Source organism: Athalia rosae, chromosome 7 (assembly GCF_917208135.1).
Source record: "Athalia rosae chromosome 7, iyAthRosa1.1, whole genome shotgun sequence".
Taxonomy (NCBI): domain Eukaryota; kingdom Metazoa; phylum Arthropoda; class Insecta; order Hymenoptera; family Athaliidae; genus Athalia; species Athalia rosae.
Genome location: NC_064032.1, coordinates 3,003,368 through 3,021,422, shown reverse-complemented (window position 1 = coordinate 3,021,422; position 18,055 = coordinate 3,003,368). Strand labels below are relative to the sequence as shown.

At 39.1% G+C, this 18,055-nt stretch overlaps 2 protein-coding genes across 5 annotated transcripts in view; one reads left to right on the top strand and one right to left on the bottom strand.

Annotated features, from left to right (window-relative positions):
- LOC105693449 (RYamide receptor) overlaps nt 1-18,055 on the bottom strand; it is a 42,594-nt gene that overhangs the window by 5,398 nt on the left and 19,141 nt on the right. The gene's annotated exons all lie outside the window — the stretch shown is intronic.
- LOC105693442 lies at nt 13,136-18,003 on the top strand. Its single transcript, XM_048657922.1, has 14 exons — nt 13,136-13,577; nt 13,678-13,732; nt 13,830-13,981; nt 14,511-14,753; nt 14,911-15,108; nt 15,233-15,392; nt 15,508-15,606; nt 16,126-16,331; nt 16,417-16,471; nt 16,549-16,700; nt 16,787-17,029; nt 17,099-17,293; nt 17,404-17,578; nt 17,672-18,003. The coding sequence occupies exons 1-14, from the start codon at nt 13,469-13,471 to the stop codon at nt 17,757-17,759; spliced, it is 2,130 nt and encodes a 709-aa protein (XP_048513879.1). The 5' UTR covers nt 13,136-13,468; the 3' UTR covers nt 17,760-18,003.

The window sequence follows — 18,055 nt, the reverse complement described above, 5'->3', positions numbered from 1 at the left end:
TTAAAATTCTAAAAGTTCAAACACGTCCGATATTTTTTACGATCGAAACGTTTCGGGGCACGTACCAGACGGGGAGATAAGTTTTTTTCTTCTCGAAAAATTTCGGTGCAATGGGAATCGAATGATTCAATGAATCTTACATCTGCATTAGAGGGGTCCCTGATTTCGGAAGACGAATTTGCGCCCGATAAACGAAAGTAAAATAAAATGAAAAAAAAAAAAAAAAAGGATCGGGGAGACTCGGATCTGATTTCTTTTTTATTTATATCTTTATTTTTTTTATTTTTTTCTTCCTTCGGGCGCTCGATTCTGGAGACGCATTAAACAATTCCATCACGCATGACGAATGATGATCGAGAGTTACAGGGGAGAAAAACCTGCTGAGTTGGGTTAGATTTGTACGCCGGAACGGAGTAGAATTACGTCAGTTTCCCAACAGTGGTTTCTGGTGTACCTATAATTGCAGGATTCGCGCACGTCCAGCTCGCACATGAATTATCGCTTTGGCGTTGAATTTCGCGAAGCGTTGCCTGTGCAGGCCTTTTACGCAGAGACGGAGGAATACGCCAACGTGTAGAGCGTAGGTATATAATAAATAGCACATACAACCCCTACGCAGCTCGCACCGGATAAAGTCGAGTGGAGCATAAAATCTTGTTACATTGATTTCGGATCGATGGGTTGATCTATTTTGAACTCCCGTTATCCAATTTCGCGTCACGCTCCGAAAAGAATTAACCAAAAAAAAACAAAAAAAACAAAAATTAAATGAAACACTTTTCCGTATCAATGAAAGAAAAAAAAATCAAATAAATCTGCACAGAAGATTGACGATGCAGGTGCTGTACTTTCGTCGTTATTTTCACCAAATGCTGGCTCGAGTTTCTAGACTACAGATGTGTCAACGTTGGAATTGAAAATTGAAAAAAAAAACGGAATCAGGTTGAATCCCAAGTCTCGATTTTCCTCAAAGGATGCGCTCCTCTTATTTCTTCCTGTAGTCGCGCTGAAGTAAAAGGAAGAAATAAAAACGAGAATCAAAAAATCGAACTGAGCGACCGGTGGCAATTTCCAAATATGTATTTCTTCTAGTTGATATCTCATAATTTTCGTTACGAAGCGACCCGCACGCCTAATGCGACCGGATGAAACGAGATGCGAAATTCGGCGCAACAACAACCGTCGAATTATCCGTAAATTTATAAACAAAGCAATGTTCCACCTCCATGTTTCAATTTTCGATTAATATTCTCAACGCGTTTACCGGCGTCCAATATCATCCCCGGTACAAAATTATTACCGATGTACCTGCAACGTGTAATCTCATTGCACCTCGTTACATCTCACGTTGACATAACAACGTCATCGGACACGCTTTTCTTTTTCATCCGGTTACTTCTCATCCCCCAACTACAGATCAAACTACCCCATTGAATAGTGTTCTAATTACTATCTCTGGCTAAATTTCCCATCATGCAACGGTGAATATATTATAATTAACAAGTATAATTTTCGACGAAATTAAACCCCACCCCGTTCTCGACTCGACGGTAGTCGCGGCTGCACACGGGTTAATCTACACGGATCAAATTTCACTCTAATTTACAACTAGCTTTTCTTTCTCTCTATCTTTTTTTTGCCTCGAATTTTCTCATTTTCACTCCTAAGAAAAAAAATAAAAAAAATGATGTAAAATATTATTTCAACGCGTAACATATCGCGATAAACGAATCAAAAGAAACTAAGTTCTGACCTTTACGACCGTTTCAAATTGAACTCCATATAATATTCTGTGCGCAGAGTGATAGAGGGGTAGAAAGAAATCGGGTACACGGGGAAAGCGGGGGTAAAGTTTATTCAACTTATGACTCTTGAGTCGGTTGTAGACAGGTAATTTAAGGGTGATTAATCATCCGCATATTTCGTACACACTCGCGTTGTACGTGTGTCTCTCTACACATATACACATATATGTATACATGTGAGAGTAAATCGCTGTTGCACTGCAAGATAAATACGTTGTATATACTTTTGCCATTATATTATAACTATTGAACTCGTGGAGCGAATAATATATCTCCGTGCACGCACACCGTACGCACGTAACTTCGACTTGCTCCTATAATAATAATATCAGCCGATTTTCGAACGTTTGTCATCGAGACCCAATAATATGATCATTAATCATTCGCAATCTAGTGCAAATTATATGCAGAATCGAATCGAACTCGCCTACGACTTGTTTCAATACCGATGCTGCGCACGGAGAAACAATAATGATGCTGACGATATTATCAAAAAAATTGCATGCCAAAAAAAAAACTAAATTAATAAATAAATAATTGCGGAAAAAATTCTTCACTTCGGTTTTTCTTTTTATTCTTTCAAATTCTTTCGAATATAAATTTCAATTTATCGTTCCCCACCGAAATCTTTTCTTCCTATAGGAATATGATAGGATGTAATGGTGCAAGATAAATTCCGAATTAATGTATATATGTATTAAAGATACTCCGGGAGCGGATTCGGGGGGTGGTTCTCTAAAGAAATGAGAGTAAGAAAAAAGAAAATCAAAAAAAAAAAAAAATGACAGGGGGGTGGAGATGACGTACATTTGATTCTCTTCGTCCTTAGCTTATATTGTACACCTGAAGTGTGAACGGATATATCGTAGGAGAGTAAATTTTCTTTGACAGAGTACGAATTTAATCAACTGGGGTATAATTTACTTTATCTTTTCATCGTTTCGCGCCAATAAATGCTAAAATAATTTTATCCCTTCGGATTTTACATCCGCAGTACGTGTGCTCGTAGCGTACGAGTACGCGTTGTACCGGATATAAAATTACACGGCTTGTAAGAGCCTCGTGAAAAGGGAGAAATCACTTGCATGTAAAGAGTTACGTGTCTCACCATTTCTCTGTACATCTATCGCGCCTGCATTCGTACAATGGAAATCTTATATCGAAGGAAATTTCATTTCCTTCGAATGGTACGTGAAATGAAGAAAGAAAAAAAAAGGAGAAAAACTGGAAGAAAAAAACTAAAAAAGGGGTAGAAAATATGTCATGGGGGTGTATCGAAATATTTTTCAGGTGAAAATTTTTGCATTTTTAAAGTTTGCATCAGTTTTCTTTTTCTCATTATTTTCTTGTCTCTCTCCTGTGATTTCGCGTAGATTACAGGTTGATTTTAAAAACGATTTCAACGACAATTCGTCACCCTGGATGTATTTTTAAAAAAAACCTTTGAAAAACCAATTCGTTTGTCTAGACTGCAGTTATAATTATAATATAATATTTCCATCGTCGCACGAATTCGTGTAAAATATTACAGTGTGTTCGGTAATGATGTTAATAATCACAACATGGTTCGACCGAATGTAAAAAATTTTGAGAATTTTTGACACTTGGCTCAATTTATTACACACCTTGTTAAGAGCGAAAGCCAAAAAAATATTTTTCTCAACCGCGTTACGTGATCGGTATCGGAGACTACGTACGTGGGTATGTATCGATTTTTTTTTTTTTTTTTCTCTCCAAATTCTCCAGGGGGACGCTAATATTTTTGTAAAAAAAATAATCTACAGGTTTGAAACGCCGCTCACGTACCCGCAACAACCGAGGTGTGTATCTGCTCTCGTATATTTTATTGCAGTAAACGAACCCCCAAATGCAAGAGAAAAGAAAGAAACGAAGAATACAAAAAAATTTCATCCGAGTCGTACAAGGTGTCTTTCATAAATTTGAATTTTCGAAAAGGGGTTGTTCTATTTTCACATCACACACGGGATGTGTGTGCATCGCGAAGTGGATGAAGATCCTGAATTTCCGGTCTGAAAAATTGAACTTTCAAGCTTTCTAATTTTTTTTTTTCTCTCTCTCTTCCTTTCCAAAACGAGCAGATGCACGTACGTACGTGCGCGCCCGAATTTACACAAAGTTGCGGGGCTCTCGCCCGCACCGGACGAGGTTTAATGTTAATGATTCATGAAAACGTTGGGTAGGGTGGTTGTGTACCACGTGCATGATGTATACAATGCCACGAAGATGAACGAACTTAACTTGACGTCTGCAGCGAATTCTTTGGGGGGGGGGGGGGGGTAGTAGGAGTTTCAAAATTCATGCGGTAAACCGAAGGGACGGGCGCGGTTTGTACATCGGTGAGCAGCGACTGCGAAACGTGTCGATCCATCACCGAAAACAGTGCAGGTTATACCTGTTCCCAACGCCGTTACCAACGTTTCAACGGTCTATAGAAATAGCTGAAGAAATGAAGATAAAAATAAAAATAAAAATAAAAATAAATAAAATAAAACGGAGAGGCCGAATATCTCCCCCCCCCCCCCATTGTACCTTCTACCCTTGCCACGTGTTTTTCTTTTGCTTTTTTTTCTCTTCATCGTCATTTCTTTCCTTTTTCTCCTCTTCCTCGCGTTTTTTTTTTTTTTTTTTTTTATTTCAGGGGTAGAAGTATGAAGCCGAAGCTACACCACCAACGCGCTCCGTTAAACAACGCGAGACATCAACTTTCTTATACCTACGTTAGAACGTCTAGACTCCAAACAAGAAGAAGAAGAAGAAGATACCGGGGAAGAAGAAGAAGAACTCAAACTAACCAATAGCGAAACGCTGCATTCGAAGAGTGTAGCTGAGAAACGAAGAAGAAAAAATAAAATGAGTGTTATGAAAAATAAGAAAAAAGTAAGAAAAAAAAATGTTGTAGGTACAACGTCAAATTTACGGAGGCTGATTATTACACCGGAGGGTGATTTATGTCACTTGTCAAAAAAAAAACAACTGTACAAAAAACGGTCGGCTCGTTACGGACGTGAAGATTATTTTATTTTACAGCTAGTTATTCACAGGATTAGGTCGTCGTAGCTTTTTCCGAATTTCCACAGCAAGGATGAGCCGAGTATCAGGGAATTTTGCAACAAAATGGCGATTCCCAGATAAACCGGCGAGACGGAATAGTACAAGACTTCGACCAGTACGTAAATCGATGATATCAGACTTCCGAAGCCCAGAAGTAGCGCGAGGAACATCAGGACTCTGCATCCGAGAACTCCGCGTTCTTCAAAATTTGTCGACTCGCCGTACAATCCCCCCATAGGGATTCTTTGTACCACGATAAATGACAAGGTATTTATAAATCCGGGGAAGAAATACATCCTCTCTTTATCCATAGCACCGGCGTAGTACACCCACGCGTCTATCGCTATCCACCAGCCCAAGGAGAACAGAATTCCTGATACAGAAGTTATCCGGTAATTTCTGCTCGTTGGTTCCGCCTTGAACATAATTCACTTTTTCTATTTATTGTAAATCTACCTTCGTTCGGTTTACGTTATAAATTTGGTATATTGCTCGAAGTTTGCTTCGATTGAAAATGAAATGAAAACGGAAAAAAAAGCGAATCTATGTTGTTACCAGGGTAAAAATATCGATCTTCGAAGGATCGACGAGGTCCGTTCTCTGTCTTATTTTTCATCCCTTTCATTTTCTAATAAATCACCGCCATTTTACGACAAGTTATATTTATTCGATGGTGCGAGTCGTAGCCGTTGAGATAAAAAAAAAAAATTGTACATCCAGCTGTTTGAGCAGCGAATCTTCGTCGCAAATATTATATTATAGGGAGAACACGATCTCTCCTTTCTTTTCTTTCTCAGCTTTTCTCGATATTTAATCGTGCGGAAAAAATACACTTCTTCTAATCTAATCTCCCGTCGATTTCTTCTTTCATTTTACTTCGAAACGTTCTCAAACTCTCGGCTGATTTGCATCGGTTACATAGCCAATTAAAAGAAATATTCTGATCAGATAGCGTCTGCGAGATGAAAAAAAAAAAAAAAATTTTCTCCTTCTTCTTCTCTTTTAATTTTAAGCGGTTCGCACTTCTCTTAATTTTTTTGTTCATACATTTTTTTCTTTCCTCTTCTCTTCATTTGTAAGGATCTCAAAGAGCGTCTAAGTTCTTTGCTTCTGTGCGGAGCACCGAAAATAAATATGTTCTATAATTGATTCGTCATAAGATCGACCGAAGATCATTGGTATCGGTCAACGGTGAGGTCATCGACCGTCGTTCGGGTCGCGATCGGTCGGGGAAGAAGCGAAAAATTCAGAAAACCGAACCGATTCGAATAAAACGAATGAAAAATTGATGCGCTCTTTTGATCTAGTTCCCTCTGATCGACTCATCTGACGTCGTAGCGTCAGTTTTACTTTTACCGATGCACACGTATACTCCGGACTCTTATGTGCAACGTATAGGAATAGGAAAACGGATTCTCCGTGACGTCAAGAACACGCCCTCGGGCTGGCGATAGCAGAAGAAGAAGAAGAAAAAAAAAAGAAGAAAATAAAAAAAATAAATGGGGAAAAGAAAAGCTTGTTTGCCGGCGAAGGAAACACCGGCATTCTAATGGACGACGCGATCGCGACAGAGTTCATAAATAAATTCACATATTAATGAGCGCGAGGGTAGCGGCTCCTGATAATTACAATAATTACCGCAATTATTTTTGCCACTCCTAAAAATTACTGAATATTAAGGAGCAGTTCGTCAAACTCGAGATTCATTACCCCCCCTCCCCGCGACTCCGAACTCCCGGTTCTCCCTTTCCTCCGGCACGTTTGCAGCAGTTAAAAAAGATTAATTGTCACTTTTTTTTACGTTCTCTCCTTTCTTTTCACCCCACTTTTGCCTCCGTACCCAAAAACTACGTATACGTACATACATATATGTATGAACTACCGACACCACCATAAATCACTCGGCACACCTACTTCCTTTTTCTTTTTCATTCTCATAATCAATTTAATCCCAGCGAATTAACCCTTCCAGCCTAAGATTTAATGATTAGAAAAAAAAAAAAAAATATCTCTCAACGTCTTGTGCGACACGTGGATGAAAACGGTTTGAAAATACGTATCGATAAGATCGATAATTTTTGCCAACTCGTTCGCTTCCCGATCACGATCAGACGAACGTCATAGCTAATTTACGGAACGTAACTAACATCGTCTTCGTCAATGTACAGAGTTCCGTAGAACTTTACGACGTGATCGAATTGATAACAGCGACATAGGTGTGCACGATACACGTATTTAAATGGCTTATAGGTTCGATATATATCTATGTAGTTCGGTGTACATGACTCTTGACTCAAAATAATACGATATAGTCCGAAGCCATCGAGTAACTGAAGATCAGCTTTACGTTATCCATGACGTTAGATACTAAAAACGAACGTCGTATAAAATTATCTTCAGACAAATTTAATTGATTGAAAGAAAAGTTCTCATCGAAGATCAATCGATCGCGATATAGCTGAGCGATATTTTCGAGGAGGGATAGTGAGAAAAAAAAAACGAAAGATTCGAATGAAAAGAACTTAATGAGACGTTGAAATATTTGGGATATGGTATTCTTTAAGATCCTATCCTCGAATGAAGAAAATGTGCATACCTACGTAGGTAACTAATGCGCTGCAGGACGTCTCGAAAAAAGATAAAGGTTGGAAAAGAATGAAATAAAACTAAAGTGGGTAAATAAAAGGTACTGCGCAGAAAGAGATATATTACGAAAAGGATTTGCGGAGAGCTTTCTGCGGTACGTAGGTACCCGATAGTTAGGTGTGTATATATATGTACCTAATGCAACATTATTCTTATATTCTTTTTCTTTATTAGTTTTCTAAAAATTCCAACGGTCTTAGGTATATCGTATCTGTCCACTGATTTTACAAATGATATTTTTCTCGCGAGTGTTTTTCCCGATTCTCTTTGGAGACTAACAACGAAAATGAAAGAAATAAATAAATAAATACCTGAAAAGGTAGAAACTACAAATGACCAATTATACAAGAGATGCGCATGCACATCCGCCAATTCCATTATAACATCCTTTTGCTTCGGATAGAACGAAAGAGCACTTCATAATACGGGACTCTGAATTTCCACCGTTCGTTGCAAATTGGCTTCGCAAAGCTTTCAAGAGAAGTATCCTCGTATTTAAATCCCTTGTAATTCGCTGCACATCAACTTGCGACTTCGATAAACGTTACGCGATTGATATTTTTTCTCATACCCTCGTCAGGGGAGACGATAAATTATGAAAATCTCTTGCATTCTCTTTCCTCGGATCGAATGAAAAATTTCGAAATTCAAAAATGGTCCGTTACAAACGTGAAGAGTAGGTGTCTCGTGTCTACATGATAATTATCCAAGAGTTTGCGAGAAAGCTCTTGATTTTAAAATCGATTGATGACATGAAACGCGTATACCTCATTTTTATAACAAAAAAAAAAAAAAAAAACAAGGAAAAAAAGAAGGAAAAGTCGATGTATATACGCGTCGCGTAATATAAATCAAAAGCTCTCAGCGCGAAGAGGTCGGAATCAAGCTTCAACAGAAAATATGAAAAAAAAAAAAAGAATTACACATCGAGAGTGCTTGCGCGAATCAAAGTCCAATAAATAACAGAATAATGATCACGATGGAAACTTGTTTTTTTTTTTTATTGTCAAAAATGGTTTCCATTTTTAATTCTAGATCAGCTAATAAGTGAGTGAAAAAAAATTTGACTGAATTCGAACCGATATTTGAAGTACATTTTGAACGGCTTTCATCCACGGAAAGGATAATTGACATACGTACGCACAGATGGATCGAATATTTTCGCGCTGTTGACTCATTTAATTTTAGTTTTTTTTTTTTCGCTAACTTTTTTTCATCGCAGAAAAATTCGCGCGTATTTTTTATTGGCGGAAATTGTCACGTAGCTACGTGACGATACGGTTCGAGAGTATTGGAACGAAACTATTTCCGGGTTTCTTGATTTTCCGATGGCACACGAGCCCCGTGCATCGACGAATACAGGTACACGCGGTGTACGGTATATTATATACAAGGTACGCACGTATTCATCGACCCGATAAATATTCAATCTGATTTTTCAATAAATAAATTCACATCACAATGGACCACTCCGAGGCAAATGTAGAAGAAAGTAATGTGAAAAAGAAAAATTTAGCCCAGCCCTTTTTCTCCTTCCTCCTTTCTCTCTCTCTCTCTCTCTCTCTCTCTCTCTCTCTCGTCTACTTTTCTTTGTGCATCGTAATGTGCACTTTACCGGTGAAAAAGTCTCTATCTTTTCATTTGTGATACCGTGCGATATTTTCTTTCGAGCTTTTACCTCACATAGGATTAGAAAACGAACGGAATCAGAATTACGCTAAGAACGGAAGATTGATGGAACATTGACAAATATTTGAAATAGAAAAAACATATGACTTACACCAAATTTTCATTCATCCTTTTGTTTTTTTTTTTTTGGATATTACTTCGTCTATCTACGTCCATTTGTAAAAAGGTGAAGAAAAAAAAAAAACAGAGAACAAGAAAGATAAGCAACATTAAATAATATTAACGCTGATAAGACGACAAAAACGACGTAATCTCCACGTTAACATGTCGATGGCTGGTTGGGACAATTTTTTTTTCTTTTTCTCTTTCATTTTATCTTTTCTCATTCCCTTATTATTGTAATGCGACATAATTAATTTTCATGTAATACCGGCTTGTTGCACCTCACGATAGATTACACGATGATAACGAGCGAATGAAATAAAAAATAATGACTTCTTTTACACGAAAATAAAACGTCGGATAGTTTTCAATTTGTTGTTGCTTTTTGGTCTTTACCTTCCACTATTTCTTATCTATCTTTCGTTGTACCGGAAGGAATTGTTGCGCTTTTAGAAATTATCGGACGGTCTAATAAATCGTGTAAAAACATTATTTTACTAATTAATTAACCGCCTTTTTCGTTTACCTAATTTTCCAAGTTCTCTTAATTATCGTTAAGCCTTTGCCGAGAACAGTGCAAACAATTCGTTCGTTATAGCGTAGATATTATGAACATTATAGTAAAACGCGAAAATCAATCGCAAACTTTTCAAGTATAATATTTAACGTAGATACTGTATACCTATGCCGTACTTACATTTGCATAGAATCATATCTAATTTAAATTGCGGAATGAATTGTGAGCGAGGTAAGAAATTTTTTCTACAAAATCATCATTTTCACCGATCTCATTCTCTACCTCCGTCTTATCCTTTCGTAAGATCCTAAGCTCTTTTCAATAATCCGGAAGAGAAGATCGGAAAAACAAAAACTTGATAAGAAAAGCTACGAAATGCAAAAAACGAAGAACGAGTTTTTCAAGTTGCGGTAACAAAGTTTCTCTTTGAAAAAATCCATTACGGTATTATCTATGTATACACGTTATGTATAGTAATTGGGAAATAACTTACACGTGAAAAGTGTGGCGTATACGTACGTAAAGTATGTAGCCCATTCGACTTGAGAAGAAAATTCGTTTAGAATATTTTTCGCAGAGTTTTCTATAATATAGAGAGAAGGGGCAAAGAATGGGGGCTGGGGAGGGGGAGGAGAGGAGAGGGATTTTGGTTATGGTATACGGGATTCGAAAAGTTGGCAGAAAAGCTCAGTTACCCCGAACAAGAAAAAAAAAAAGGAGAAAAACAGAAGGAAAAAACGGAAAACGAGAAAAAAAAAGAAAAAAATCAGGAAGATTGAAACGAAAATCTCGAGGGATGGAAGGATTGGAGAAAAACAGGAAGGAAGAAAGACAGTAGGAGCTAGAGAATCCTCTGCATTCACCGACTCCAAAACGAATCAAACTTTGACTTATTTTATTCTTTTTCCCCCGTTACTTTCATTTTGCTTTTTTTTCTCCTCTTACTTCTTCTCTACTTATTTTTCTTTCACTCGGGCTCCTCTCGCCGCTGACTTATGTACAGGTATACAAGCTACCCAGCTACCCAGCGTTTTGAGGAAGAATTTTATCCAGACAGAAAAAAAAACAGCTTCTCTTTTTTCCTTTTTCCTGTTTTTTTTTTTTTTTTCCACTAGGATATCAATTTACACGGCTCGAGTTTTCCTCCAACGCATCTGCGATGGCTCATAACGACGCCCCCCGCGGAAATTGAAAGAAAATAAAATTAAAGAAAACTCGAAATAAATGAAAATGGGTCGCGGTCAGAACGATTTTGTACGAAATCTACCGTATACGTATGTGACCCATTCGAGTTCATGTATCCGCAATTTTTTAATCCCGACTGAAAATCGAAAATTTGTAGCCGTGCGTACACAGCAGATGTGTATCTATTTACACAGAGACTAGCATATTGCACACCCGCGGTGCATTCGATTTCATTCGTCGTTCAAAATTTTTGTCCCGTATTTTTTTTTACATTTAATGCTTCACTGTAATTAACACGCGTGTAAGGAGTTTTTTTTTTTGCCAATCTACGAATTTTTCTCATGGAGATATCTCAATTTTTCTGCTCCAAAAAGTTAAAAATTGGCGATAACTCAATCCTGTGATCAAAATACATAAGATTAGCATATATATGCAGAGATTATCGAAGGGTGGTAGCGATAAAAGATACCGGAAATTTATCTGGAAACGTGTACCATTGAAATTATTGTTATTTATTTATTTATTTATTTATTTATTGGTTCATTTTCGGGTATATTCTTCAGCAAAATTTGATCAGCTGCGGGGAGGAGGAAGTAAAATAAACAAAAGTTCGCCTAAAATCTGAAGTGAAGTTATTTTCATTCTTAATTCATCTATGGGGATGAAATAATTGTTTGCTCATTGAGAGGAACGAGCTCGATTTGAATTTTATCGATAAATTATTCATCGGGCGATGCTAACGAAAAACTATATCAACGAACAGTCGATACACCGTGCCCGTGCACGCGAACAATATCGAGCGGGCGAATTTATGGAAAAAATAAAATTGACCGTTGGAAAACCTTTCGTAGGTGAGCGATAACTGGAAATTTGAATAACATGTTTTTCAAATATTGCAGATGCGAAATGTTTTTATTATTTTTGGAAAGGAATTATCCAATATTTTTCGCGGCAATTACATCACAGACGTTTCGAACGAAAAAGGGATCAAAATGTGGTGAGAAGATAGAAAGAAAAAAAAGTGGGGGAAACCTGGTTGCTGTAGATTTGTCGTGTCGTTGTCAGAGAAAGAAGCAAGAATAAAACCGGCTCGGGAAACAGCCGGTTGTAGATTTTCATGGATTTCCGTATACCCGGAGTATAATATCACACGATATTCATGCGTGTAACGCAAAAGACGTGTGAATAATGTCCGGGTAAACGACACACGGTGCGATATCGTTAAAGTATGCGATACACATGCGTTACATTTCGAAGATTTCCATACTGAATTTTCCTACGTAGATAAAGTAAGGTGGAAAAAAGACAGCGACGATCCGGCGGTTTTAATATTATTCTACACCATGAGATGATGTGTTGAACTACGCAAATTGATAATTTACGACTTTCGCATAAATAAAATAAGCGTAATCACTGAACGACACGTACAAGGTGATTCGAGCGCAAAACCGAAACACGTCTTCGATTCGCTTCGCGTTAAAAAATCCAAATTTCTTTTTCTAAATTTCGAAAAATTTTCCAAAAACTAATTTCCAAAATGTCTACACAGAATAGCGAAAACTGTTGTACCAAAGATCATTCTCCTGTGAAGCGAATATAAAAATCTTCATCCCGCATGAATTGTTCTCAAAATTCACTCTACAAAAAATGTAAAAGCTCCAAATAATTTTTTTCGACGATCGTTGGAAAAATTGGGGGGGTAAGGAAACTCTTATTTGCGAATCACCGTGTACGTACAAGCTTGCACGTACGGTATCTCATGTCCATAATTATACGCATATTACGATAATGCAGCAAATAAGCTGCACATTTTTATTTTTTATTTTTTTTATTTTTTTTATTCTTCGCTCGTTGAATGCAGCTTTAATTCTTGCGATACACAACGTTACGACTTTACACCACGAATAATTGAGGTGAGAGATAAGTCAAGTTTAAAAACGCTATAATTTAGAATACCAATAGCGAAATGGAGGTCGTAAATAAAATGCGGAATAAATTTTACCGTTCGCAAAAACAAGGGAGAGAGAAGAGAGAAACAAAAAAAATGGAAATGAAAAGGAAAGAAAGCATTCGCGTCGATGGGACATTCGCCACATATATAATCAACGATTCGTCGCCCGTACCGCATATCAGACGTATTGGTCGGGAAAAGAGCCGATGTTAAGTGAATAAAAAAAGGAAAACAGATCAACGAGTTGAATAACAAAAAAAAAAAAAAAACTATCAATCGGATTCGAATTCTTGGCATGCCGATACGAAGTACATCAATTATCGGGATCGATGCCAATCGCACGTTGTTGCGTTTTAAAATTTAAAAATTCATAATCGTGCAAAAAATCATACGCATAATTCCTCCCTCGTTTTTTTTTTTTTTTTCTTCTTCTCTCTACCGTCGCTTGCAGTGATTAGTTCATTAACGCACTTCGTTTAACGACCCTAAAGTACCTCGACGATGAGCCGTCCGAAATCGTCGTCGAAAATGACGGAGCTCCGACGACCAATTTTCGGATGCAGCGTCGGTTTGCTTTTTTATTTGCTTCTCGCGACCCGACCCACGCCCGGTAAGTGCACTTCTTCTCGTTATCGAGAAGCAATTTTTTCGTTTCCAAATATTTTTTTTGTTATCCCGACGATTTTTCTCATTCCCTCGTTTTCCTCCAGGCGAGAGCGTGACGGAGGAACTGCTCTCCAATATCTCCATACGTCTGTACTTGGGGTGAGTTTATAAAAAAATCACGTAAGCGCAAGACAAACAAAAAAACAAAAAAAGTTCATCTCGTAAGTTCTTGAAAAAAAAAATTTATGTACTTCAGGGAAACATCCGAAGACGGTAACTTCGCCGAAGAATATGTCGGAAGCGCGACCGAACTTCTTCAAAAAATGGATTTGAAGAAACCGACGATTTTGTACGTTCACGGTTTTACCGAGAATCTGAATCGGACGAGTGTTCACACAATTGTGAACGGTAATTATAATTTACGTCTGTCACGATCCGTTCGGATACGAAGACCGAAAAAGGCATGTTTTTTCTTTCTAAATTTTCAAAATTTTTTTCCCCCATCTTCGGTCACCGCGGCTAGAAATCATAAAACGGCTGCGTGTCATTCGAAAAATTGATCGTCGATTTTGCGTACGCGTACATACGTTTCGCGCTCGGGGGAAAGGGTTTACGGGTTATATCGAGGATTAAGCTTAATTGAATATGTAAATTTATTTGCGTCCGACCGTTAAACATCCCGCCGAACGTCCAGTTTCGAAGGGGATATTCGGTTAGTCCTCCGCACGTCGGTTCTATAGACGGTGTGTTTTTACATGCAAATATTAAAAAACAAAAAAAAAAAAATGAAAAATTGAAAAAGAACAAAGAAATTTCATTCCCCGTGATATTTCCGTGTTCGCAAAACGAGTAGAAGCAAAATCGATATAAAAATCGAAAGAAAAAATTCGCCGTTCAAATTTTGATTAAATTTTTTTCTCTCTCTCCATAACTCCAGGTTACTTGCAACGTCGTGACCACAACGTACTCGCTGTCGACTGGTCGGAGATAGCCGGCCAAGATTATGTTTCTGTTGCATTCAGCGCTCCGGACGTGGGGAAGGCTTTGGCCGGTCTTTTGAACCGAATGGTAGAAATTTCCCTGGATTCAACGACCCTCCACGTCATAGGTCACTCCCTCGGAGGTCAAATAACCGGATACATCGGGAGAAACGTGAATTTCACGATACCGAGAATCACCGGTAATAAAAAGAAATCGACACTTCCATCGCTTACACATTTTTCGAACGCATCTTCCCGTCTATTTTTCTCCCCATTATTTTTTTTTCCATCTATTTTATTACCTATATATTTTTGCCAACTCATTCGATATGTTTCTCTTCTTCCTCCATTTCACAGGACTCGATCCCGCTGGTCCTGGATTTAACATACTCATAGATCATCTCGGTCCTGGAGACGCCAAATTTGTGGACATCATTCACACCGACGCCGGTGTTTACGGGTACACCGGTACCGGAGACGCAGATTTCTGGCCCAACGGAGGTCACCGAATCCAACCCGGGTGCCCCTTATTTTTCATACCCTTGGACATCAACGGTGGGCCTCGTATTTCGATTTTTTTCTTGCCCCAAAAATTTTCAATTCTTTTTCTGAACGGCGTCCGTTTTCTTTCTTTTCTATTTTCAATTTTGTTCGTTTGTTCGTTTGTTTTTTTTTATAGATTTTTGCAGCCACCACAGATCTTGGGAATACTACGGAGAATCATTGAGGAACGAGGAGGCCTTCGTCGGTGTTCAATGTTCCGGGGAGATTAAGTTTAAAACGAGGGGATGTAAAAATAAGAAGAAAGTTCCTATGGGTATCGCAACGCCGACGGACACGTGAGTGAAGTTTTTCGGTTACGCGATTGACTCGAGAGTGAATCTATCGCGACCGCACCTTATTACGTGACTTGTGGTATGTACTGAAATTTTTTTTTGTTTACACGTTCCAAAGGAGGGGCAGTTTTCATCTGGACACCAACAAAAATTCGCCCTTCGGACGCGGCGAGGACGGAACGAATCCGAAATCAATTTTGGAAAGCTTTAACGGACCGTAGCGAAAAAAATCACCCGATCAACGCAAATTGTGCTGTACATTTTTTTAATACATTACCTACACGCGAATTTTAAAAAAATATTTGAGAGAAAAATTGTACCCATGTATGGAATACTTCCTCGATAATATTTCCACTTCCTTAGCTAATTTTACATTCCAGTAGACTCGATGACGTTGGAAAAACAAATCGTTTCTGGAATATCGAAAGAAATAGATAAAAGATCAATAAAACGTTCAGCTGCGCGCCATCCAACCTACGCATTTAACGTGACACGAAAAATTTGCACAAGTGCGAAAAATTGGCGAAAAAGAAAATATGATATATGTTCGACAGTTTCAAGTGGTTATCATTCGTGGATCGTTCGATCGTCGTTGGATTTTAATTCGGTCGAACAGTCGTGAGGAATTTCAGAAATTTGAATGAAAAAAATTCACTTCGCTTACCCGAGTGCGCGGTTTTTTGAAGCCGGTGCGTGAATCGTGATGAATATCAAAAGGCGTAGCGAAAACGCAATGATTTTACGGGGGGGCTGAGAATCGCTGGGGACAAAACGGCTATTTAAGCGCAAAAATTTGTCGGCGAGGAACAGATTCAGATTTTATTTCATTCGAGACACTGATCATGCGGTGCGTGAGTTTTCTGATTTTCTTCGCTCTCGCGTTCGTTGCGGTCAACGCAACGATTTCCGCCTACGAACCGTGCGAGTCGAAGAGCTGCTCCAGTGAGTTTCTTGACGCAATAAATATGTTCAATTTTTCTCATCACCTCAGACGCATTCAGGCTAAACCTCAAACGTTATTTTTCAGGTGCGAGAGCGACGTCGGCGGATTTGGAAAAAATTGCGATACGCGTTTACAAACGGTAGGAATCGATCGGGCGAAAATATCGAAGATTTGATTTCTTTCAAAATTCTACGATCCCCTCAATTTTTTTTCCAGCGAATTGAACGGCGACCACCAAGACGCACTAGTCGGTAATGCGATGGATCTGTTCGAGAATTTGGATCTGAACCGACCCACGGTTCTCTACATTCACGGGTGGCGCGAAAATTGCGACATAGAGGACGGAAGTTCCCTGGGGGTGGCGAGGGGTGAGAATCTGGACCAAAAAAAAATAAAGAAAAAAAAATGGAGAGCGAAGAAAGGAGATGCTAAATTTTGAATTCACCATTTTTAGCGTACCTAAAACGTGGCGACCATAACATCATTTTGGTAAATTATCCGAATATTTCTGAACGGGATTACGTGAACGCGGCGAACAGCGCTAAGGGGATCGGTTACACGATCGCCAAGATGTTGGATAAATTCGTGAGGGCCGGTCTGGATCCGGAGGATCTTCACATAGTCGGACATTCGTTGGGGGCGCAAGTCGCGGGATTCATAGGAGCTTACACGGACTTTGAGGTGGAGAGAATTACAGGTTTGTAAACAAAAATAATTCGAAGCCAATTCGGAAAGGGAGGTAGTTCTAAGGTCAAAAATCGTACAGGTTTGGACCCAGCCGGTCCCAATTTCAACTTCGCCGAGGAACGACTGACCTCGAGTGCCGCCAAATTCGTCGACGTCATTCACACGGACGCGGGTGTTTTCGGGTGCAGTTACAGGGCGGGTACCGTCGATTATTATCCCAACGGAGGATCCGCCGCGCAACCCGGATGCATACGGGACCTCGTTCGCCTCGATGGTATCGGAAATTTTTCGGTGAAACGAGAGTTTTTTAATTTTGAAAATTTTACTTTCCGAAGAACGAAGGTTACAAAGGGGGGAGGGAATTTTTTTTTTTTGTTTTTTCAGACTACTTGATAAGCGCCTGCGGTCACGCGAAGTCGTGGAAATATTTCGCCGAGTCCGTGCTGAACGAGGAAGCTTTTTTGGCGCAGCCTTGCATTTCGCTGAAAGATTTGTTGTTCAGCTGGAATTTGCCGCGAATCACCGTCGCCATGGGCTACGGCGCCTCCACGTCCACACCGTAAGCCTTTCGGCGCAAAAATGAGAGCCTCTATTTTTCGTTTTCGTACAAATAGAGGAGCAATAATTCGATTCAATAATCTCGGACTTTCAGGGAAGGAAGCTACTGCCTTTATACAAACGGAGCGGTCCCGTACGGGAGAGGTAAATCCGGAGCTAGATTCCGTATGTCAATAGAGTAAAAATTGTCCGGCCGCTTTTTGCGACGAAAGAAGATGGGGAGGGCTTCGTCTACCCGGGACCCACCGTCGTGGGATCGAAATGAAATTCATAGATATGTACAGAAGAGTGCGAGAGCCCAGGTTTTCGGGGCATTGGGAAAGCAGCTGAGCAAATTCTTGAGCGGCCATCAAACCAGAGACGGAACTTGGAACCGGCGATATTGAGATATGTAGCGTGTATTCAATAAACTCTCGTTAATCAAAATTTCGTTGTATACATCGAGTCGACGAATCGACCGAGGTCGGACAAACAGACC

Coding starts and splice junctions, on each gene's coding strand:
- LOC105693442 (XM_048657922.1), top strand. CDS start 13,469: ATGAGCCGTCCGAAATCGTCGTCGAAAATGACGGAGCTCCGACGACCA. Junction 13,578..13,677: donor CGCGACCCGACCCACGCCCG/GTAAGTGCACTT, acceptor GTTTTCCTCCAG/GCGAGAGCGTGACGGAGGAA. Junction 16,332..16,416: donor CGAGTCGAAGAGCTGCTCCA/GTGAGTTTCTTG, acceptor GTTATTTTTCAG/GTGCGAGAGCGACGTCGGCG.